General features: G+C 41.1%; 1 protein-coding gene and 1 long non-coding RNA gene across 6 annotated transcripts in view; one reads left to right on the forward strand and one right to left on the reverse strand.

Moving 5' to 3' along the window:
• The window catches only part of LOC310689701, an 81,446-nt gene that overhangs the window by 43,507 nt on the left and 12,443 nt on the right, over window positions 1-25,496 (forward strand). The gene's annotated exons all lie outside the window — the stretch shown is intronic.
• LOC310689627 (macrophage mannose receptor 1-like) overlaps window positions 1-25,496 on the reverse strand; it is a 45,422-nt gene that overhangs the window by 4,747 nt on the left and 15,179 nt on the right. The window contains exons 13-28 of one of the 3 annotated variants that reach the window (XM_083467366.1): window positions 22,806-22,927; window positions 22,444-22,522; window positions 21,337-21,472; window positions 20,693-20,728; window positions 18,751-18,920; window positions 16,595-16,665; window positions 13,749-13,849; window positions 12,029-12,171; window positions 11,190-11,304; window positions 9,665-9,810; window positions 8,237-8,339; window positions 7,206-7,438; window positions 5,674-5,839; window positions 3,772-3,924; window positions 2,486-2,596; window positions 293-481 (exon numbers count right to left, since the gene is read on the reverse strand). In XM_083467366.1, the coding sequence (XP_083323492.1) occupies window positions 293-481; window positions 2,486-2,596; window positions 3,772-3,924; window positions 5,674-5,839; window positions 7,206-7,438; window positions 8,237-8,339; window positions 9,665-9,810; window positions 11,190-11,304; window positions 12,029-12,171; window positions 13,749-13,849; window positions 16,595-16,665; window positions 18,751-18,920; window positions 20,693-20,728; window positions 21,337-21,472; window positions 22,444-22,522; window positions 22,806-22,927 (2,074 nt within the window). Of the gene's footprint in view, window positions 1-292; window positions 482-2,485; window positions 2,597-3,771; window positions 3,925-5,673; window positions 5,840-7,205; window positions 7,439-8,236; window positions 8,340-9,660; window positions 9,811-11,189; window positions 11,305-12,028; window positions 12,172-13,748; window positions 13,850-16,594; window positions 16,666-18,750; window positions 18,921-20,692; window positions 20,729-21,336; window positions 21,473-22,443; window positions 22,523-22,805; window positions 22,928-25,496 lie in introns of all 3 variants that reach the window. The other 2 variants (XM_083467365.1, XM_083467367.1) reach the window with 2 other exon arrangements.

Raw genomic sequence — 25,496 nt, forward strand, 5'->3', positions numbered from 1 at the left:
AGGTAGCCGTGTTGGTCTGCCATAGTCAAAATAAAAAAATTCCTTCCAGTAGCACCTTAAAGACCAACTAAGTTAGTTCTTGGTATGAGCTTTTGTGTGCATGTATCTGAAGAAGTGTGCATGCACACGAAAGCTCATACCAAGAACTAACTTAGTTGGTCTTTAAGGTGCTACTGGAAGGAATTTTTTTATTTTGTCCTAAGACATTCACTGTAGTTCTATACAACTCACCTCAACAATTAAATACTGCTTTGAATAATAATTATTGTTAATAAATAAGAAAATGTCTTACTTTTGTGTCTTTTACAAATAAATCCATTGTCTCTTCTGCAGCGTTCCTTGTACCACTCCCCATTATCTGCCTTCATGTAAGCGCAGATGCCACTATAGTAAGAGGAAAAATCTTCAGCCTCGATTGTGGGCTCATTTGCTTTCCAGTTGACAAAATCTACTTCAGTCTTATCTTCCCATAACCATTCTCCTAGTATTAAAATCAAATCATATTATTAAAATCAATAGATGTTGTAATGACTAAAAAGGGAAGGAGCAGCACAAACATTGCAATGTGTTCTATATGGAAACACAATTTAAAAATACACTCACCATTTTTAGTTTGGAAAATATGCATGCAACCAGCAATATTATATCAGAACACTGAATACACTAACAGTATGGGGAGGGTGTCTGATTTCTGGCTACAGTGCCCCCTCCCCCCAGACCATATTGAGCTCTATTTTGGACAGCTGCCTGGCTCTCAGGAGCAGCTTTTTTTATAGACAACATAGAAGTGTCATGGGAACAGGGACTGCTCACACTGCTCGGGATCAAAACCAGATTATATGTAGCATTTCTTTTTAAAATGACTAGTAGATACATCTCTTTTTCTCCTTTCTCTAAACTAGGAATTACAGGAAGGTCCCCGTTTACATGGGAGTTACATACCAAGGCATCACATGTGTTGGTGAAATCGTGTATAATTGAAACCCATTGAAAAAAGCCTGCAAAAACCCCATCCCAACCCCGTTCTGCCCTTTTAGTGATATTTCAGTGCTGTCTTTATGACGTTTCCAGGTCACTTCTGCATTTGGTGTGATGCATGTATACATGGTCACACACATACTGAATGCGCATAAATTGGGGGGGGGGCTGTCTATACGTATTTTTCATACCTAAAAACACTTTTTCTAGATCAGTACCCAAAACTCCCAAAACTATTTTGGAAAAATTGTTGGCTCTGCTTTTTCATAAAGTGAACTTTAACATATAGATGCCATTTCCTAATGTAGACTGTTATTCTTCTAATCTGAAGCTATAGCTTCAAGCACACTTACCTCGAGCTCACTGGGAACAACAGACTTATTTTTTTAGTTTGCTAGGGTAAATACAAATATTCTGGTTTCCAACATCCCTTTTGGGGCAAGGCTCTGGAGCATATGGTGGCATCTCAGCTCCATTGGTTTCTGGAGGAGACGAATTATCTGGATCCATTTTAATCTGTTTTCAGGCCTGACTATGGGACAGAGATGGCTTTGGTAGCCTTGGTGGATGACTTATGACAGGAACTGGGGACTGTGTCCCTGTTGGTTCTGCAGGACCTCTCAGTGGCTTACAATACCATTGACCATGGTATCCTTCTGGGCCACCTTGCTGGGACTTGGAGACACTGTTTTACAGTGGCTCGATTCCTTTCTGGAGGACTCCTGGGGGGTACTGGGGAACTCCTGCTTGATGCCTTGGCCATTGGCCTGCGGGGTCTCTCATGGTTCTGTTCTGTTGCCTATGCTATTTAACATTTACATGAAACCACTGGGAGAGGTTGTCCAGAGTTTTGAGGTGCCGTGCTACCAGTTTGCTGATGACACCCAGCTCTATTTCTCCTTTCCACCTAAATCCAAGGAAACAGTCTCATTTCTAAACTGGTGTCTATCTTCAGTAATTCCAGCAAGGCTGTTTGCCAAACTGTGTTATAATATTAGTCTATTCCTAGCAAATTTAAAGTTTTCCAATTACTACCTATGGCTGTACGTGCTGCCATTAGAAGATGTGTTACAAATGCTATGCTTTTTAACTGTTCGATTTCTTTGATATATTAGTTAATGCAAAAAAAGAAAAGAAAAGAAAAGAAAAGAAAACTCTGAGATGCAATTAAAGAAATTCCCTAGACAACATTTTCCTAAAACAACTTCACCTTTGAACATTCCCACCACATATGCCTTTACATTCTTACGCTGGTGTGACCCCTCAAACACATGGAAGAAGTGTTGGGCTTGATGTACGAAGGTTTTCTGGGAGTTAGGTATCATCTGAGCTCTTTCACTTCCAAAAATGTTTATAGTTTTAACCAATTTTTACCTTCTTATATTGCATTTTTTGTAAACCACATAGAGAATATTGTATATAAATTGTTTTAATAAATAACTATACATATTAGAAATAAGTATTATAAATGTTATTATAGTATAAACATTGACTGTAAAACAGTTACCTTCAATATTTCTAATTAATCCTATCCAATAATTCCAACGTGTGTTTTGCTGTGTGTGCTCCACTAAAAATTTCAGTTCAGCTAAATCTTCTATAGAAGCCAAGGTGCTACCTAGGAAACATCAGATGAGTTAAATTCTTAATTCATTAAGAATTTGTCATACCACCTTTAATTTATTTAAATAAATACAATTTTCATACTGCATACTTTTATCATTGTAAATTGCTCTGGGACCTTAGGGGCAGGTAAGACGAAACAGAAGCAACAACGTATTTAATAGATACACACTGGCAAAACTGATCATTGGTTTCAAATTACAAGGAAGGAGATTCCAACTAAACATCAGGAAGAACTTTCTAACAGTAAAAAATGTTCAACAGTAGAAAAGACTCCCATGAGAGGTGGTGGACTCCCCTTACTTGGAAGTTTCTAAGCAGAAGTTAGATGCCCATCTGTTATGTATGATCATAAGTCAATTTAGAAGGAAAGCACTGCTGCTGGCACACACAATTTTTGTTTCCCCACAGTGCTTCTCTGGCCCCAGTGGAGCAACATTCTATCTGGGCTCAAAAGTATTATGGAGGAAATAAAATGGAAAGTTAATAAATGTGTGTGTTCATATGGCATGTGGCTTTTTAACACCCCACCAATGAACTTTTATTCAGTAAGATTCATACATAAATCTCTTAGTTGGACAAATGAGGATAATAAGTAGAAGAACAACACAACCCACCTCACACAGAAGCACCCAACAATAGAAAGATTTATTATTAGGGATCAGCACAGTCAGGCATTTTTCTGATGACCTGAGCGCTCTGAAGGTCAAACCACCTGTTCTTCCAATCTTCCCTGAACTTGGCCTCTCCCAAAGTAAGTGTGGGCAGCATTGTCAGCCAGAAACCCCACTTGCTGTGCCTTGCCATTCTACAGTACCTCCAAGGACTACAGGGTCATTTCCAGGCTTGCTTCCTTTCTGCTTTATCATCATAGCAACCCAGTGAGACATATTAAGCTAAAAGGTGGGGAATTGGCCCAAGGCATCCAGTGAGGTTTGTGGGTGAGCAAGATATTGAACCTCTGTCTCTCTGGTCAAAGTCCAAGGCTAAAATCCTGTACCCACTTCTTAGCTATAGGCCCCACTAAACTTGATGGGACATATTTCTTGACATGCATAGGATATGACTTCCCTGCAACACCATCCACTTACCACATTGGTTTTACATACTAACTAGGAGTTTCCTAACATGGAAAATTTATGTCATGATCTAATTCAAAACGATACCCACCTAACTGAGAACATTTGAAGTGTGCTTCCGGGCGATCAAACCAACCAGTGAAGAATTTATAGCAATGTGCCCGAAAAGGAATCCAAGATATCTGGTTCTGTTTTGATTCAGGGCATTTTCCTGGTGCCTCTGGAGGTTCAGTTGGGATTTTGCCTATTATGAAACAAGTATTTTATTTTATTTATTTTAAATAAATATATTAGAAACCTATAAATACTAAGGATGTGCAAACAAATCCCAAATCATGAGATGAAGCAGAATATCAAGGTGGCATCTTGGGCTAGTGGCATCTTGGGCTAGTGAAATGAGATGTCTGCAGCTTTGCACATGTCAAAGCAGGGCCCTCAGAAGAGCTTCATGGTGCCAATCCAGGCATTAAAAAACTGTTGCAGATAAGTGTCCAGAACATAAACATGAAATGATGGGGGGGAGGAGAGCAAATATGTGCCCTGCCCCACATAATCAATGACACTCACGCCATCTGAATGGCAATGCCAATCAACTTGGGGGGCAGTACCCTCAAATATTTTATTGGAAAATATTTAAATTTATCTCATTTGAGTCATAGCCAAAACCATTGTCAGTTCATGGCATCCTTGGGCACAGTGGCAGGGCCCACCAGTAATACCTGCTTTGCCTTCCCACCCCCCTGCACATAATAATAATAATAATAATAATAATAATAATAATAATAATAAATGTTATTTATATCCCGCCCTCCCCAGCTGAAGCCGGGCTCAGGGCGGCTAACAACAATAAAATAATTGTTGTTTAGTCATTTAGTCGTGTCCGACTCTTCGTGACCCCATGGACCAGAGCACGCCAGGCACTCCTGTCTTCCACTGCCTCTCGCAGTTTGGTCAGACTCATGTCTAACCAATAAAATAATACAACATTCCAAAATAATTTCATTATAAAATTAATTCAAATCAATTTGATGGCAACCATTGGGCTACAGTTCTGTGAAAATTGCCAAAGGAAGGAATCAGGCTGTGCTCTGGCCAAAGGCCTGGTGGAACAGCTCTGTCTTGCAGGCCCTGCGGAAAGATGTCAAGTCCCACAGGGTCCTAGTCTCTTGTGACAGAGCGTTCCACCAGATCGGAGCCACAGCCGAAAAAGCCCTGGTCTAGTTGAGGCTAACCTAATCTCTCTATGGCCTGGGACCTTCAAGATGTTTTTGTTTGAAGACCGTAAGTTCCTCTGTAGGACATACCAGGAGAGGACATGGGCTTCCGGCAGATGCTACATTAGGAGCATTATGAGAAATTGTAAGGAAGACTGGGGGATGCTTGGTGCTCATCAGAGCATTCTTGCCACCACCTGATAAGCCCAGCAGGATGACACCCCAGCATAGGGTGCTGTGCCCATCAGCTGGTGCTTTGGCAGAAATCTCAAATTTAGAGCTGGCATTGTTCCCAACTATTTGTAATATTACAAGTCATTGCTCTCTGAGAAATCAATGCCCTGAATGGGCATAAAGTGGCCACCAAAAGAAAGAAAGAAAAAAGAACCCTCTTAATGAAACGTGAGCTATTTTAAACCCTATTGACTTCAATGGTAGGTTAACAGTGCAACCCTATGAGAGTTTACTCAAAGTAATGTTCACAGAGTTGTGTGGAGCTTACTCCTGTGTTAATATATATAGGGTTGCTGCCTTAAAAACACTTGCCTAAGTCTCTTCAATTGAAATCAATGGGTACTAAATGTGGTTACCAAATCCTAGATTACTTATTGTAACTCCATCATATTTTTGTTTGCCTGATAGTTATGGCCTGATGGTTCGAACTGTAACAGTTATTTCCATATGAAAGAGGCAGAAGTTCCAATAGCACATTTCTCAGCTCTATCTTCAAATGGAGTAGGCAAAGTCCCATATTAAAAAAGATACATTCCTTTGCTTACCATGATGCCGCTCACAGACAGTGAAGAATGTTTCATTGCAATTTCCTGTTTTCCAGTGACCATCAGGGTGTAAGTAGACACATGCTATTTTCTGCTTTGGCTCTTCAGGGCCCCAATCAGTATATACTAGTCTCTGGTTGCTTATCCACTTGTAACGCTCACCAGTCTAAAATTCAAATGCACATGGGAACATCACATGCTGGCTTAGAAAAAAACTTTGACATTTGCATCCCATAACATCAACTCCACATTATTTACTTTTTCTCCTTTTCATTTTATTTACACACACTCTCACACACCACCATCTTTCAGGGGGTTAACTTAAAGTACTACTATATGGGTGACACCAGAGATAATACCTATACTATTTAACATCTAATTGAAATAGGCGAGGTGTTATCCAGGAATATGGAGCATGATGTCATCAGAATGCTGACTGCGCACAGCTCTGTTTCTCCTTTCCATATGAATAAGGAGAGGCTAGGAAGCTGTTGACCTGGTGTCTAGAAGCAGTAATGGGTAGGGGTCAATAGAAGGGCTGAATCCTGATAAGTTGTAGGTGTTGTAGGTGGACAGTTCCTATGTCAAAGAATTTGGCTGACAACCTTCTCTGGGAGGAGGTTCCTTGTGAAGGAACAGATTCACAGTTTGGGAGTACTGCTGGATTCCAACTTATCACTGGAGTCTCAAATGGCTTCTGTGGCTAGGACTGCTTATGTCCAGGTTGAGCTAAGTTGCTAGCTGCAGCCGTTCCTGGACCACAGTAGTAGGGTCTCAGTTGTCCATGCTCAGGTGATCTCCCACATGGACTTCTTTAATGTGCCTGCTCTTGAATATGACCTAGAGGCCACAGCTAGTGCAGAATGTGGTAGATTGGTGGCAGCATGATGGGATGATATGTCACCACACATCATCACTGGCTGCCAGTAACCTACCTGGCAGAGTTTGTCGTGCACCCAGACCAAGCAGAATCACCCTCCCATCACATCAGCCACATCTCTTCCTTTAGAAGAAGAAAGACCCCATCCACTTAGCAGCTCCTTGCTGCATGCTACGTGTGCAGCCAAACCAAGCAGCTTCAGGTGCATGAGAAAGCTCTCTGTGGAGCTTGTCATGCACCCAGACCAAGCAGAATCACCTCCCATCACATCAGCTAATGCACATACATGTGTATGTGGCCCTGTTGGATTCTTATGCCTGGGTTTCAGCCTGCAATGGGAGCACTGGAGCTGCCTTAAAGCATTTTGCAAAAGTGCTGTTTGAAGCAGTTTGAACTTTTCTTTAAAGCGAGTGGGTGGGCAGTGGCCATGGTAGCAAGTTGGGTGGCATAGAGGACTCTCCTCCATCGCACTACCCCTACGTGCTCATAGGTAACCCACAGATTATATCCAAAGCTGTTTGTGGGAAGTAATGCTGAGGGTATTTTCAATGAAGTCAGCTATTAAAAGTTCTGTGTTTTCTAACTATGCCCTCAATACAAGCCCTTGATGTGGATAAGCAGGTTTATGTTCATGTATATCATATGTTCTTACCATATTGCTGTTTAAGCCAATCCACACGGGCTCCTTGTATTTTAACACATGTAGCAATAAGAACGATTGGATGTATGGATTCACAATGCTGGCAAGCTCTGACTGTATAGAATGACATTTTTTCCTGGCCGCTTCCCATGTCATTTTGGGGCCAATGAGAGAGTAACTGCTGTTCCCAAAAACAGTATAGCCAGAGGCTGAAATTGTTGTTTCAGGGTGTGATAATGCAGGGTCTACAGGAAAGTAATAAAGAGAAAAGGCAGAGATCAGTTTAGACTGTACACCATCCTAAAATTTGATTTCACTTGATACTGAAATTTCAGAATGCCATTATCTCCTAAGTTTTAACATCTCAAAGTACTAAAAATCTGAAGTGAAACATTTAAAAACCTTGAAAATCAACATTTTAAAAGTTAACAATTACAGGAAAGTTCTAGTTAGAGATTATATGGATGTGGCCTCAGAATATATTTTCTTTACAGTTACAAAAAAGTCAAATTCTTAACATGTAATCAACAGGACCTTTTGAAACATATCTTCATTTCTTTCCAGAGAAGTCAAGAGATTTCAATTAATTTCCTATCTGCCATTCTTCTTAGATGATAAAACTTTAGTTCAATCATTCAAAGTGGACTTTCTTCTTATATTCAAATGAATTTACATAGGTCATAGGAGAAGCCTATCACTTTGAACAGGGCTAGATACAACAACATTAAACTGAAAAATCCTGTGCCAGCATCCTCCTCCTGCCTGTCCTAGAGATAATGTGTAAAAAATGAGGCATATAATTGTAGCAACTCTTTGGCATTAGAGTTCACCTCTTTGCATCTATAAAAACAGGTTCTCGTGGCTGCTTCTCCCCTAACCCCTGCCAGGTGATTTATACTGGCGAGTGTGGAATCTCTTATGCATTAAGAGCTTTCAATGTTGTTTTCTTTTTGACCAATATGGCATAGAAAACTGGCTTTGGATTCCAGCAGGCAATCTGAATTTTTTTTTAAAAATCTGTTACTTCTGTTTGAAAAACATACCAGTGTTTCTTTGGCAAATGTAGGATTTTTTAGCAGAACATGGTCCATCCTTCCAGTTTCCTGCCTGCTTTTCAGGCTCCTTCATCATAAAAACACAGTCTTCCTAAGGAATAAAAATATAACAAAGGAACAAGTAACACAAGAGCCACCTATAACATGTAGGGTTTGATTATTTTGTAACATATTATGCTTTTCTACTACTTAAACTAGATGAAAATATTAATCTATACTTTTTTGAGCCAAGTTTGTAGATTATTATTTCTCACTTCTTATAATGTCCTGTTGAACCCAGCCCAGAAACAAGCTCCACCACTTAATGACTCCGCAATCACCTCTGTGATTCCAGGTCAGCGATGGTGTGAGGTTCACACCAAAACCTGACTAAACAGGCAGTGCAAGTTTGACAGCAACAGGTATCCTATCTCTGAACCCTACTTCTGAGAAGGAATCTGTAACTGATGCATGCTGATGTTTTCAGGAAGTGGGGTAGGGTAGCAGGGCCAGCTATAAAACTGCTTAGGTGAAACCTAGCTGTTGCTGGTGCAACACCTTTTCAGACTGGCTCCTTGACTTGAGACACCTATGCTTCTTACCTGAATGAACAACTCTCCTTGTTTTCTCATCAGCTCTGCTCTACTAGCAACTCCTCTGACTCACCAGGAAACAGGGAGTCTTTCAGTTTCAGTGTTGGCAGGAATAGTACACAATGAGTACCCCAACCAGTAAGATACATTTCCACACAAGCAGTGTATTCAGTTAGTGCTAAAGTGAATGTTCCATCAGCACAAGTATTTCTTCTTGTGCAATAGAACCTTCTACCTGTCTCCTTCCTCCATGTGCTTCCTACATCAGTTGATGGGGTTCCCCAGTGCTCTGGAGTAGATTTGGGGATGGCATAGTGAGATGAGATGGGGGAAATCCTTTTTTTTGCTAGAGCTGATCCTTGCTAGCCAAAATGTAGTTGAATATTGTGCTATGACGATGAATCAGAGATAATGTGAATTACTATATGTCTAAGAGTAAGGTGCCCAGAAGGGCACTGCCTGAAAACTGGTCTGTAAAAAGAGTAGTAGTAATTGTAGAGTTTTTAAGTAGTGGTAGGGAACTGGACCTGGTCAGCAGACACTTTGAAGCCCTGACAATCAGCTGATGATTACAACTTCAAAGTGCTGCTTGGGACTCTTTGCAAGCCCTTAGCAAATAAAATAAGAACTATTCATTCTCTGTGCACAACATGTACATTTATAACCAATTCTGAGGAAAGTCTATGGCTGGCACTAAAAATGAACAAACTAGGAGCCAGATGAAGATTTGATGGGAGAGTGGTACATAAAATGGGTTTTCTGAATAAGTAGTCTCACTGCAGGATGCAGTACAGAAGACCTTTTTTATTTTGGGGGTGGGAGAACCTTTGCAGGCAGTACTTACACTCCAGAAAAGTGGAAAACCTTTGGCCCAGTTTAAATAGTGGACTCCACTTCCATCTGTCCACAGAAATGTGTACTCTGAATGAATATCATTCAGTCCAATCCAAGCATCAGTTGAAGCACTTTTTAAATGTACCGTGAGGAATGCTGAATAAAAACAAAAGACACGTTTCACCGTAAGAGATTCGACAAACACATCCCCTTAACCTATAAGTGAACCATGATTCCAAGTTCTTCACATCTCTTCTTGCCATGTAACTAAAGCATTTTATGACCAAGTATATTGCTGAGAGGTGTATGGGGTGTTACGGGGTGGATAGTACCTCTGGTGGGGGGCATGTCGTGCTCCATCTGGGATAGTTTGTCCCACCTTTGGTCCCCACCCTGCCCTCAGCTCTCACCTGTGGCTCCTAGAAGCATTCAGCATGCAACAGCAGCCACACCCTGGCAATGGCCAGGTGAGGGTAACTGATGGATTTCAAACCCTCAATGAATTAGGCCATTGGTTGTCAACCTGTGTGCCATGGCATGCTGGGGAGACTTGAGGATCATCCAAGGGAGCTGCAGGGAGCCCATCCTTTAATTAACTTGCAGCCCATTATCTTCCTGCATCTCTCTCTCTCTCCCCTGTGGCCATCCTTCCTTGAGTCCTCCTCCTCCTGGATGCCTCCCAGTCATTTCCCAGATTCCTAGTTTCTGTGCCCTCCCCCCCCCCCCGGTTCTCCATTTCTGGCGTGCCAATTTGGTGCAAGGAGGAGATTCCCTGGTGGCTGCCTTTGTCTATTGTTAAAATGCAGGCAACTGGGGGGGGGGGGGTTATACTACAGTGACGTTGGAGGGGAAGGTTTTACTCAGAAATAAAACTGCACTTTGGAGAGCCTGTCCAAGTGCATGAAGGGGCTGCCAATGTGGGAGGAGGGGTGGCGGTTGAGATCTCTCCAGCAAGGGAGGCAAGGAGGCAGTGAAAAGTAGCTTGCATGCCTGTGCCATCAGGCAGTGTAGGCAGCAGCCTATAGGCCCCACACCTTTTAGGGGCCCCATGACAATGAATCAAAATAATATTGATTTGATCTTGAAAGAAAATTACAATCAAGTTTTCTTAATTTAATGTTATCCCACTATATCACGCACACGAGGGCCCCCCTGAGATTTTGACTGCCTAAGGGCCTCCACTGGGTTTAATCTGGGACTGTGTGCCATTTGCAAAAACGGGGTTGTTTCCATCCAAGCTCGCAAGTAAATCCCAACAGAGTTCAATGGGGCTTCCTCCCAAGTAAAATGTTCATGAATTGGGGACCCGAATGGCTAAAGTCATATGTGTATGTAAGGAAGGAGGGAACTCTGTGCATTGCAGCAACACTGCCCTGGTTTCCAGCTCCTCCAAGTCACAAGCAGTTAGTTACCTGAGTGGCAAGGGCAGGAGCCACATTGTAGCAGTTCCTCTGGCATGAGGAGAAGTTGAGCAGGAGGTCTTGGACTTCTAAAACTTTAAGTCCATAAGAGCAATATGTTTTAAAAGAACTGACCTTGAAAAGCTTTGCTTGTTATAGAAGCCAAGTTTCCTCCTTGTTTTTTACAAGCAGTTCGTGCATCAGACCAATTTTTTCTGTCTTCTTCATTAAACCCAAACAGTTGGAAGCACTGGGGGAAAGAATACAAACTCAAAACTCTCATCAATCATGATATGGTTAATGAAATCAACAATCATGAAATGGTACTGGAGTAGCAGACATGGATTATTTAATGACTTCAGAGAGGAACCAGAAATCTGAGATTTGTTGACTAGGGTTATCATAGAGTGGAGGATGGGGCAGAGGTGCCTACCTGCTGCAGCTTGGGGGAGAGACTCCCTGGCAACTACAGCTATATCTGCTGATAGCTCTACAAGTGTAGATTTACCACTGATAGGAGTTTACAAAGGAGTGATTGAATAACATATTCTTCTACTTTTTAATTGTATGCTTTTTGTAATATACAGCCCACTCACAACTTGCGCTGGGGTTACATTCTGAGGTTTGTGCAAACCCCACAATTGTGTATAGTCAGAATATTTTGGAACAGCCCACACACCTTTTGGAAGCTTTGCACTGAGTGGGCCTTGCCCCCTTTGCAGGACAGAGAGCTTTTAAGCTTTCCACCTTGTGTGCATTTAATTTCTCTGATCGCAGCTGACCAGCCACCAAATGTGTGAGGCTGCCATCATGCAAGTTGACTGTAATATTCATTGTAAGCTCTGTAAAGAGCCCTTGCATAGAACTGTGGACACAGAGAGCAATCTCTGCATTGTCATAAGCTCATTGTATGCACTATGATAACTGAGAAGGGACAATATACCAGTTATATTTGCAGTCACTTTCTTAGTTACCTTGTTATTAAAAAAAAGCCAGCCATCAGCACAGCCCCCAACAGGTACAGGCATTGTGGGAGCAACAGTTGAACGGACAGAACTGTTATGCCTTTCACAGATGAATTTATTAGCAGTACCACAATTTGTATCATACCATAAACCTGAAAGAGGAATTATGTCTTGATCAGTAAGATTAAATCACTCCCAAGTGAAAAAGCACACAGAGACCTTCAAGTATATATTGCAAATGAAAGATTGGTAACAACAAAGAGCAGCCACCACTTTTCTGAAAATAGAGCTTGTGAGAGACACCATACTGTTCTTACATTCTGTGGTATATGTCAATCATTCCAATCTGCGGTCTGCAAGCACATGATACAGAAGCCATGCTGAAATTAAACCTATGTGGGTTAAGCCTCAAAGAGAGCCTGTCTATGAACTCTGTGTTGTTTTAAGTTCCATATTGGATGGAAGGGGGATTACGTATACAGGAAGTCCTTGTTTTGCACAGGGGTTACATTCCGGACCCCTGCAGGTGTTTGTGGAATGTGCATAAGCCTGCTCTGTCCCATTCCCCCTCTTTTCATGACATCTTTAGGACATTTTGGGGCTACTTCTGGGTGCAGTGCTGTGCATGCGTGCATAATTGCACGTCATTCAGACACGCCTAAAATGGTTGTCGCCTGTAAATGTAATACGCAATTATCAGTGCTTTTTTTCTGGTACTCAATGGTACGCAGTACTGGCACCCCCCCCTTAATCTAGCATGGCCTCCAGCCACGAGGCCCAGTCAGCATCTCTCTTACACAGCATTTTCCTTTCTGTCTCAAAAACCTTGTGCTTCTTGCTGCTGCTGGTCTCCAGCCTTGGAGTCCATGGGACTGCAATCTCATAGTCTAGTGAGGAGGGTTGTGGGCATTTCCTGGGACTCTTCGCCACTGAGGTGGTAGCAAAAGCAGCTGCTCAGGGCCGAAGCTGGTGTGAAAGGAACGATGAGGATGCCGAGCAGCCATGGCAACTGTCACTAATGCAGGAGGGCAAAGCTTGGGAGCGGAGGAGGCCCGAAGCCTGCAGGGCCAGTGAGTGGGTGCATCGCTGTGTCATACAGTGGCTGAAGCATCCCATTCCCTCTTATGCAATGGCGATGACTGTCCCCAGCTAGGAACTCCCACTGCTCCACCTACCCTGAGGCTATTTCCTCCCTTTGTGAGTCATCCCTGTCTTCTCTGCGTTGGCTCTGTCTCCGCAATGGGTGACAGGAGAGAGGGAGAGAGAGGGAGGCTTCAGGTGTGTTAGTAACACTGTGAGGTTTCTTTATCCTTCAGCATAATCTCTTTCAGCTCTCTGGCCCAAGAAGGATACTTCATGGTGAGTACCAGCACCTTTTTTTCTAGAAAAAAGGCACTGGCAATTATCCAGAATATAAACTGCTTAAAGTCCCAGAGTTAGTAAAGTAGCATATATAAAAGTCCATGTGGCAGTTCCCAAAATCTCTCTTACTGTATAAACTTGTCCACATGATAAATATATAGTGTCTTTTAAAATATTTTAATATCCTGTCATATTCAAAAGAAGACAATTAAAGAGTTGTAAAACAATTGATTTCCACTCCCATTTAATGTATATTTATGGATGGAATAGTCACTGTAACTACAGATTCAATATGTGATATGTATTTATTGTCAAGTTTGCAGATTCTTATGACCCCTCCCAAATGATAAACTTTTATTCTACTTGCCTGTGATAGCCTTCATAGCAACACATGTTTCATCATCATTTCCAGAGTTGGGTTCACCAGGTGCCCAGGACACATAGGTCACTGGAGTTTGATCCAACCAGCTATAGAAAATAGTAAGAGAAAACGGGACAGAATAATGTATTTTGCCCTTCATTTACATTGCATACTTTTACAAAAGAAATATTGGGGGGGGGGCAGGGTTGTGGGGAGTTAGCAAAGGGAACACCAGGCTGATAAACTATTTAGCAAAACTGAGCATTTAACAATATTAATTTACAATGATAAAGAATATTATTTACACTGTTATTTCATTCTTATTTGTACTGTTTTATTGTTGTTAGCCACCATGAGCCCGGCTTCGGCTGGGAAGGGCAGGATATAAATAAAATTTATTATTATTATTATTATTATTAATTATCACTAGGCTTTGCATCTCTTGGTGGCACTGTATATATCTAGCATTACTTTTTCTCCTTTTACCTTTAGAGGGACTTTCTTTAAAATGCAGGGTCTCATGATTAGCAGCCATAGCAATTTCTAAGGCCAAATATGGAAACACAAGAACCTGCTCACTGAGCTCCTTTGTCTTCTTGTCTTCTTAAGAGTGGTCATGTGCCCCATTTTAAAGTGAACAGCCCTTTATCTGACAGGCTTTTAGGGGACAATCTTTTATTTGAAGATCTGTCCACTATAAAGCTGGTTTAAAGAACCCCAGGTCTCCTGGTCATTCTCTTCCCTCAGCATGGTGAGATGTATTGAAAATATAATGAAATTATAGCAATTATTTATAAATTCATACATACAATTATAAAACATCCCAAACAGGACTTATGCAAATCAGTGCCTTCTTTTGTTCCCTGCCCCTGCTTTTTGGCAATGCAGTTCCTCTTTTCTTTATGATGTCTAAGTGGCCTCTCTATGTCTTTCCAGGATTGCACCTTTCTGACTCACTCTGACCTCAGCCATGGCCTAGCCCTATAAAAATAAAAATAAAATACCTATGACTGGCAGGTAGAAGTAAGGGGCCTGTCAGTTACTGGGGCCGTTTATTTTAATTAGAGGAAAATGATATGCCTGTATTTTATAGGAAGGATGTAATATTTATATTTGAAAAAATGATTAAATTGGTTCTTCTTTTACATAAAAGCCTCCTTTTGTGGCTGTAATCTTCAAGCCTGAGGGGAAGCAGTAGCGAGGAAGATCTGAAAAAAGCTTGTTAGTGGGGGAGCAAGGGGCAGCTTGCCTTTGCACTGCTTCTTTGCCAACTCAAATGGAATGGGGGGAGTATACCAGGTGTGGAGAGGTATGACAACAATGAACTCTCAGCTCTCTCCATGAGGCAAGGTGAAGCCATTTGCCTCAGGTGGCAGATCTGACCCATGTCCCACTCCCATCATTATGCAGCTGCCAGCCCCACTGGGGCTTCACCTGTGCCACTGCCACCACAGCACTGTTGCTCATGCTGCTGCCACTGCACCCTCTGTGCTGCTGTTGCATTATAATGCAGATGCAGGCAAGGGTGCAGCTGCTGTGTTAGGATGGCAGCAGCATGGGCACAACAGCAGGGGCAGGGAGGGTGTGGGAAGGGAGCTTAGATCTGTGGGGGGTGCTATCGTGGGGGTGGGGGTGTTGGGGTGTTTTGCCTACAATGACAGAATATCTTGGGCTGGGCCTGGTTCTCAGTCTCTTGCACTGGAGTCATAAAAGGCCATCAGTATTAAAGGGAGGATGTCATGGGAGAGGGAGAGTATCAGTGCTGCAATGTTCAGAGCATGGCTGGGAGCAGAGCAGAAGGGAGCAATTAACTAGGAACACGCTACATCCAAGCTACATACAATAGCCATAGAAGTCAGGCAGATAAAGTGGTGCCCTCTTCCTCAACACATGAAGAAAGAGGGTGGTGCCCCCAAAAGCTTTGGAGGAAACGGCATAAAAAGTGAGAAGTTCCATGCAAATGAAAGAGACAAGGGTGTGATGCCAGCCTGGTGAATTGTAACATTGTAGTTTTAGATTGTTGTAACCTATCCTGAGACCTTATGGTTAAGGATGGGTAAAACACGTTAATAATAATAACAAGGCCAACAAGAACTAGAATGCATAATTCTGGGTCTGATAGAGCCAGGGGCAAGTCAGAGTAGAACAGCGGAAGGAATAGAGGGAAATACAACTTGCAAAGCTAAGAAAGGTAGGTCAAGTGATTAGAATGGCTACTGTGATCTTTGCGCAAAGGGCCCACCAGTTAAGAATTAGCCTGTGGCTCTGTAGAACCTTTGTAAAGTCTACTTTAACAGAGCTAAAATAGTGAAACAACTAAATTGGCTGAACTACAATATCCAAATCCCTGTTGGGCTCTCACTGACATAGCAGAAGGAAAGGTGGTATAGGACTTTTATTCTCTATTCTTTTCCGGCTACTCCCCAAACTATTTCACTTTTATTGGAGACATAAGTTTTACCACCTTGTGGGGGCATGCTGGGGGCTAAGTGCTGGATCCTTAGGATCAAAGCCTTCCCCTGGTATGTCCCTTGCATGTATGCATTCATTCCAACACTGGGCTTTGATGTCAACAGAGCAAGGGCTGTGAAAGTTTCTGAGGTAGCACAGAGGAGGTAACTGACAGTTAGTTTTCCTCTCCAAGGTCAGTCTTCCCTATCCACCATCCCTAGTCACCATTACAGCAACCATAGGACTGCAGAGTCAATCTATATATCTGGGAGATTAATTGAATCAGTTTAGAGAAAAATGGTGAATATAACATCCTTCTATCCAGATTATTTAACATTAACCTAGATATTATCTAAGAAACTTAGTATGATTTACATTTTTTAAAAAAGTTGTTGACTTACCCAAACTCTCCATCAAGACCCACAGTTAAACCAATGTAAAGGTCACCAGAGTGAGTTCCATAATAGTTGTTCTATAACATACAAAGGAAAAATGGGGAGTAAATGTAACAATAAAGTAATCAGATATATTTACAAATCAGCCAATACAAAAAGAGACTTGTAATTATAAACATAACATGTTTGTACTTTATTAAAACACAAATAAAGCTTTCAGTTAAAAGAAATTAAAGCCTGTCAGCTAAAATTAGAGAAAACAAGGAAGTTATTTATTATGGATTAATAAACTGATGTACCCGTAATAAGACCATTAGTACTTAACGTGAAAAGGATTTTTGGGTCAATGTAAGAATGGGCATTTAGCTCCCTCTAGCAGTCGCAGGCAAACTGCAAACTGGAAAAAAAATATTCAAATTCCTCCCTCAGTTTGTGAGAGGCAATAGACAACTTGGGAGGAAGATTTCTTAAGTGCTGAACTAGGAACTGAGAAATCAAGGTCCAAATCTCCACAGCCATGAAGTTACCTGGGTGACCTTGGGACAGTCACTGCCCAAGTTGTTGTGGGGATTAAATGTAGAAACCAAGAGTCCACCTTTTGCTCCTTGGAAAAAACCCCAGAGGAAAAGCAGTCTGACTTTGTTTTCTTTTGTTTGGTTGCTTCCTTTAATAAAGAAGGGAGAGGGAGAAAACTGATCTGCCTTTCCTCTGCTGTGGGAGAGGGACAATGAGGGGAGGGGGGAAAGAGTGGTGCTTCAACTGGCTCCGGAGTCCCTCATAAAAACCAGACAGAAGCCAAGCTGTCATAGAGAGATAAAACATAACAGAAGAGTGTAGTGGGGCTGTTGCAGGTTGCAAGTTGGGGGAATGTATGTGAGGGAATATATGTACGTATATATAAAATAAAAAATCTTTAACAACAAGGGAAAGCAACACACTACAGTAACACAAACAAGGAGATACAGAAATAATACAAGCCTATAGCGAAGATGTAGAGAGTCAAGAACAGACTGCTTTCCTGAGGCAAAATTGAAGAAAAAAACCAATCTGGATTGTGCTCTAACCTATCTTGTATATACATTTTTTTGTCTGATGGCAAAGAGTCTCTCTGTTTTCTTTTGCTGTCATGTGTCTGGCTTCTCTTTCCCTTCTTTGGCTTGTCTCAATATAAAACTGGCTTTCAATGAGGGAACAGTTTGGATTACGGTACTTCTTTCCAGCTTGCAATTTTGACTGCAACTGCTAGAGGGACCTAAATACCCATCCTTGACATCAGCTCAAGAGCCCCAAGAGAACAGATGGTTTACTGAAGATTTTTAATTATATGTGGTATAAATTACAATGCACCTGCTTTCATGTCATAATGCTGCCCATTTCACTTCACTCTTCACTTAGTGAGTTGCACTTCTTTGTCTTCTAAATGAAGAGATGGGGAAGGAAAATTAAACAAGCAATGAAAAAGAACTAGAAGAGGGAAAGGATAAGATGGATCCATAAAGAGGGTTTCATAATGGATCTAGGCAGAGCTTTTTTTCAGCTGGAACTCACCGGAACTCAGTTCCGGCACCTCTCAGGTGGGCACCATTGCCATTATAAGAGAACAAGGGAGGCGTTCATGGTGAGTTCCATTCCTGTTTTTCTAGAAAAATAGTGCTGGATGTAGAGAAAAGCAGGGAGGGAGGTTGGGGAGGTGAAGGCAGAGGGTGAAACCCTGAGTGATAAACCCACTATGCTTTCATTATAGGCCCCTGATAATCTGTAGAGAAGCTCCTCTTCCCAAACATTTTGTTTGTGTATTTCCATCATGTTTCTTTGAAAATTGTATATTGCTGGATAGAATATTGAACTTTGCTGGCATGAAAATTAAATGCTTAGGCACAAAAATACATTTTGACCTATTGCTCTGCATCAGGCCTAGATCTGTGATGATTATTTGGGTGAATGGATCATACCCCCCCCCCCAATTCTCACTTCTTTGTCAGTGTCTTACACTTCAATTGAAGTACATGACCACATGTATAAGATTAAGGTTCTGATGACCCTATCCAGAAGAAAATGTTTAGCAGGCATCAAAATAGCCACAACCCATCATTCATCTGGTTCTTTTTTTTTTAACCAAGCTGTACTTCATTAGGAAAACATATGTTCCAAATATTTCTTACGTATTTCCACAAAAACTTTCTTTCAGTTTCACTTTCAATGACAGTAAGATCTCCACCATGCTTCTTGCACAATGCTCGTGCTCTTTCTGCAGATGTACTTGTATTACTGACATAGTACTCATGTTCCTCATACAAAATCCAGCCATTATCAATTATTTTGAATGAATAGTCTGCAAAAGAAGACCTATTTTTATTTATCTTATTCAAAGCAGTTCTTAAATACCCTTCACCAAATGATTCCAGAGAGTTATATAAAAATATGCATAACGGTATTTCACGCAATCAGTGCTATAACTAAGAAACTTTAATGATATTAAAGGGGATCTCCCCTCCTCTACATTAGACAATCGTGCACATCAGTTCAGTTTGAAACACACAATCAATACCACCCATGCATTTCTTATTGCTGGTTCACACTGTAAAATTAATTTAAAAACAAAGCAGTTTAGTTACCATGATACTATATTTTATATATAAAATGAGCACCTATTTATTTATTTTATTTTTATTTATTGAATTTATATATTTCCCCAAACCCACAGGTCTCAGGGCAGTTCACAAAATAAAATCAGAATATAAAACCACAAAACATAATCAAAATAAAAACAACAGCCCAATAACACACACCCCCAAACACATTTTAGAAGGGCATAGGATGTCAATCACATCAACCCTGGTTAAAAATGAATGTTTTTGCCTGGTGCCTAAGGATATATAATGAAGGAGCCAAGCAAACTTCCCTGGGGAGAGCATTCCACAGACGGGGAGCCACTGCAGAGAAGGCCCGTTCTTGTGTTGCCACCCTCTGGACCTCTCGAGGAGGAGGCACACAAAGAAGGGCCTCACAATTTGATCTCAGGGCTCGAGTAGGTTCATATGGAAAGAGGCAGTCCTTGAGGTATTGTGGTCCTGAGCCGTTTAAGCTTTTATAGGTCAAAACCAGCACTTGGAATTGGGCCCAGTAACAAACTGGTAGCCCGTGCTTTGGGGGGCAGGGTGCTTGAGAGTTTGGTGGTAATTCATCTGCAGTCTTGAAGGAACTGGTTAACAGGACCTATTTCTGTCTGGATTCAGATCTAGATCTGGAACAGCCATAGTTTCCCTGACAGCCCCCTGACAGATGACCTTATTTGGGAGAGGAACAGAGAGAGTGTGACCCCATTAGTCTTACATTGAAGGTGCAACAAACCTTCAGGCAAGCAGCCAGCTAGAGAGCCTCTCTTGAGGCCCCCCAAAAGTCTGCTGGAGTGTGCTGGCAAGTGGCTAATCGGCGTACCTCAAGCTTTCAAAGTCACAGTGGAGGAATGGTGAGAAGAAAGGGGATGGGGTGATCCTGCATTCCAAAACTGCAATGTTTCTACTCTAGACAATTCGGGTGACAAAGGGACATGAACTAAGCAGATTATGGGGGAGGAGAAGCAGAAAGGGAAGTTATAAGGATATAAGGTACAGCAGTCAAGGAAACCTGACGCTTAGGAGCACAGGAAGCTACTTTATACCTCCAGCTAGCTCAGTTTTGTCAACACTGGCTAGCAGCCTTTGTAAGGAATCTTTTCCAATCCAACTTGGAGATGCTGATGGTTACTTCAACACTGAAAGGATGTGCTTTACCGATGAGCTAAAAAGCATGCCTTCTAGAGGTGAATCTTAACAAGTTCAGCAAGCCCATACCAAGGAGAATTTACTGACAGAACTTTCAATGACTGAAGAAAACTGCTGGAACAATCCTGCGCCCACCTTCCCCAACACTACTTAGGACCTACTTGTCCTGAGAGAAGGCAGAAATTTGGGTGCCCAGACTATGGAGCACACTTCTCTTTCGCTCCTGAGAGAATCATCCTTGGCCCGAGAGAGCTGTTAAGGCAGACCCACCCCCACCTTCTATAGTGCAGCTTTAAAAAGACCAATGTGACTTGAGCGAAGGCAGAATCACCCAACATACCAAAATCGTTGCTTGGTTCAGGTTTCAACGGTACACCTGAAAAACCAAAGACAAATTAATTATAATGGATTATGGTATCATTTGTATCATATTATGTTATTTCATATAGCAAGCAGGAGTTCATAAAAATGAACGTAAAGTTTTATTTATAGCATTCCACATTTCTACATCTCTGTGGAAACACAGGTAAAACCTCATGTGAAAGAACAATCAATAGCTCTGTACTCACAATAGCCTCAATGGCCTAATTTCTTGTTCTTATTGAAATGGAATAGAGGCGACTCAGAACTTATGCTGGGGTTATGTTCCAGGGATAGCACCTAGAGCCCAAACCATGTATGGTCAAAATGGGTTCAATGGCAGGGGCAAGACGGGGCTTGCCAAAGTATTTTTTTCTAGCCATCCACCCCCGTTTGCAAAGCAGATTAAATGTGGATAATTTGTGAGTGACCTGTGTTTCACATCTCAGACTGTCATAATCTGAACTCTGCAACATTCATAGCAAAGGTTGAATGCATTTCTCGTTATTTTCCCCTCCTCTCAAAAAGGCATGCATCTTAAAAAGCCAGGCTTCAGCAGTGCAGCAAATGAAGGCCTTGTTGGCTTTGTTTAATGGACCGGTAGTAAATGAAAAGGAATCTTACCTCTTTTAATTTGGCAAACCCAACTGAGAAAACTGTCACAGTGGAAAGGGATCCAACGATTCCAATTCTGTCCTATTCCTCCACATTTTACATCTGGTTCATAGAAAAACCGAGGGCTCCTCATTTCAAAGTTTAGCTACAGTAGAAACAAACTTTTCTTATTCTTATTCTTTTTAAAATTCGTCCGTGGCAACATACCAAAAAGGAGACAGACTTACAATAGCAGTCTTAGAATGATTTGTACCCATGTGAACATCTACATATATAGAAAGAAATGGGTTGCCATTTCCTTATTAATACTGTGTGGGTGCAGGCTAACATTACTCTTATACCTAAAGAGGGGCAAGAGTTGACCTTAATAAAAAATTATTGACCAATCTCATTACTGAATAATTATTTCAAATGATTTTGTTAGGAAATTTTTAAAAAATTCTATAAGACTTAATATACACCATGACCAAAGCAGATTTTTACCTATCAGACAATTAAGAGACAATGTCAGAAATGTGTTTGAGTATTTGAGCTGTCATAATGAGAAGCAAGCTGCACTGATTTTTCTGCATGCAGTATTTTTACGTGAAAGAGTAACTGAACTTGAGGATTTGAAGATGGAAAAAATATTGTTTTAGAGAAGATAGAATTGTTAGATTTTAAGGAATGAATACTATATTTAGCTGCAAGATAGAGATCCAGAAGTCCTTTTATTCTTTTTTATCTTTCTCTAAACATTTCTCTCTCTTTCTCCTCTCTTGCTTTCTCTTTCTTTAGGTTTTCCCTTTTTTGTCTTTTCTTCATTCTGCCTATGTTCTTTTTTAGATTAAGTGGCTGTTTTATATCAGTAAATTATAAAACAATACTTTGTAATGGGCATGTATTTTTGTATATCAATAAGTAATTTCAAGCAAATCTTGTAGATTGCATACAAGTAATATGTTTAAAGACTTCATTGCTGGGTATTTCAATTACTAAAGGTTTTAAAACGCTGCTATGTGATTTGTCCAATGTAAATATGAGAACAAGAGGGTGTGTACGCCAAGCTTAAAGACTTTTTTTGTAAAAGTAATAATAACTTTGCTATCAATACATCAGCATTACCCTTTTACTTACATTAGATCCATCACTCCAAGTAAATCCTTTATCAGGATCCACATTATTCAAACCAATCCAATATTTGTCATTGGAACGCCTAAAATATATAAAAAAATAGTGATACAGAGTCTAGAAAAATTCAACAAAGGAATGGATTTCATAAATCTGATACTCTGGTTTCTCTTCAGATTGTATAAATCTTTTGCCTAAGGATTTCAAACATCTGAGTTTTTAAATTTGCATTCACTACTTTGATATTCTCTAGAAAAATAATATACATGTGTATCATCAGTTCATTCACTTAAAGCTTGTTACATTATCAAATTTCTGGAACAGGTGTGCCATTCTGAGCAGGAAGGATTAAAAACAAACAAACTCACATCTCTTCTAGAATCTTCTGTTCTTCTTCACTGTGAATAGAAATGAGTTCTCCTCCAACTGCTCTACAAAAATCACGTGCTTCAAACCAAGATTTCTTATTACTTTTGTTTTTGGTATAGGCCTAATGCATAAAACATAATTAAACACTGATAATAAGCACCAGCTTTTAATATATAACACTCCCTCCCTCTAAATATTGCTAATTTCCTTCTTTGTTTGCACCCAGGATTCATAGCCTGATAACCTTTTGAATTCAGACTCCAATTTCATATTCTGCATCAGATTCTACTACTTTTGCTCTTGACCACTAACCAGTACCAGGCCAGTACCCTGTTCTGTCTTTATTACATACCAACAATTTATTCATGTTATAGAAAAGAAAGGAGCTTTAAAGTGTGAGCTTCATTCATTCTGCTACAACTAGAGATATGTGACAAGGGCTGTCCCATAACATTTTGGCACCTAAGGCAACCATGAAATAGTATCTCTCTCCCCACCAGGGATACTGCCACCTGAGGTGGTTGCCTCACTTTGCCTCATGGGTGGGCCAGTCCTGTGTGTGAATCATCCCTAGGATAAATCTGGTGAGCATTCCTTATGAAATTCCTACTTGCTCTTTCTTTCTTTTCCTGAAGACAAATAACATATTTCTATGCTAGTTGTAATATAAAATGTGGGACTATCAAATAATCTCATTCAGAGTATGGTTTGCATGAGTTCCCATTTCACAGATAAGGAAAGCAGCTAAGGGCAAGGCAGACATTGCATTGTTGAATGTATTTACACCAGAAGAGTTCAACCTTTTTGAGTCCACGGCTCCCTTGACCAACAACATTGTTTCTGTGGCACCTCTGTGGGGCTTAGAAACACAGTTGTGTCACCCCTTGTCTACAGCACTGGCATCCTCTCAACCTTTTTCGGACACCCTTCATTGTGGAGTGTTCCTCCAGCCTCCTCTCCCCTCCTTGGAAGTCCTCTGGGAACCTGCTGCCGCCGCCCCTGGCCTCTGAACTACCCCACCCGAAAGAGAGGTGCCTCCTTACACTGTGCCAAGGGGCCTGGCCTTAGCGACCTGACGGAGACTGGCCAAAGGTGAATGTGAGGCCAGCACCTTACCTTACTTATGCACACTTGTTAGAAAATAATGCTAGGTGGCTTTACTGCCATACCTTAGAAGAGCATCTACAGTATGTTGGGCTGCCATACGTCTGGGGGGAATTTCCAAAAGGTGGCACTTTGTTCTGGATCTTGAAATATGGCATCCCTAACAGTATGATCAACACCAGTTTGCTGAACCTTTTTTAAGGATTCTGTCACTGTCAGGATACAAAAGATCTGGATAGCTATGCAGCCTTCATTGAGAATTAGTTGCGCTGTTTTTGTTGCAAGCCTCATTTAATTATTCTTATTCTTATTCTTATTAAGGTAACTGAATATTTCAAACTCATTTCAAAAAGTAAATTTGAAGGATCCCCTCCCAATCCCAATTCACAAGGAAAATTATCTTAACATTATCTGAAAGATGTGTGTAGAATTTTTCTCCAGTTCCTCAGGCTGTAGTGTCACAAATTTTAAGATTCAACAGAATATACAACAAACATTTTTGGTTGGTTTGAATTTGGTTGGTTTGTGCTCTACTTAACAGGTGACAAAAGTCGCAAAACACCATCAAAAATATTCCTTCTGGATAATGACTCCATAAATATAATCCAGAATTATCTAATTATGCCAGCACAGCTACAAATCTCTGGGCCCTGGGTACCCTTTCCTCTCCCTCCCTTAAGCCCATAGCTGTTTTACTGGGCTACTGTCAATGTGGAATTATATTTCACAGGCCAGTTTGAAACTGATCTTATTGAACAATTTTAGGTTAATGTTGAAAAATAGGAGACAAGAATTATGAATGGTCACACAAAATATGAGAGCCACAACAAAAAGGATCAGTAAAACAGAAATAAATATGCAGCTACAATATGTTAAACCACCAACAGAAAAATTCTGAGCCCAGAATTGAATGAGATTCACAGCATTTCCACACAAAAATCTAAGCTTTCTTCGTATCAGTAGTAGAATAAATAGGGCAGCCAAGGAAGGGGGAGTCATTTTGTTGCTAAACAGTGGGGAGGCAGAAATCCATTCTGATCTACAGCAGAAATCTATTCTGATCTACAGCAAATCAGCCAAATATCAATTTTGAAGTTGACATTTCAAATAAACTAAAGTTCAAAACATTGAACTAAACTACACAATAAAATGAATCACAATTAAAAAAATCCATTGAACATTTATATTTAAACTAAAACCACACTCTCAGGGACTTCCGGGTTAGCGCGATCGGCTAATGGCGGATTCCCTCCGAGCTCCAGAGGGAATCTGCTCGACAGGGGCTGGGTCTTGCCGTGCCGGCGACACGGGGACCCTTAAAAACCACGGCGCGGATGCCCGTGGACGTGGTGACTCGGCGGGCACCGTTAGCGCCCTCCCGACCTGCAAAGGAGCCTTTTTAAAGGCTACGGAACGGGTGACGGGGAGCGGCGTGGTGCTGTGAGTCCTTTGCTTCCCCTGCCGAGTGAAGCCGCATGCCATTTGCCGGAGAGCGCTGACTTCTTCCTTCTGAAATTCGGACTTAAAATCAAGAACAACAACCCGTGAGTAATTTGGAAACTGGACTTAAATTATTTCGTTTACGG

The sequence above is a fragment of the Podarcis liolepis genome (genome assembly GCF_965112155.1).
Source record: "Podarcis liolepis genome assembly, chromosome: 12".
Taxonomy (NCBI): Eukaryota; Metazoa; Chordata; class Lepidosauria; order Squamata; family Lacertidae; genus Podarcis; species Podarcis liolepis.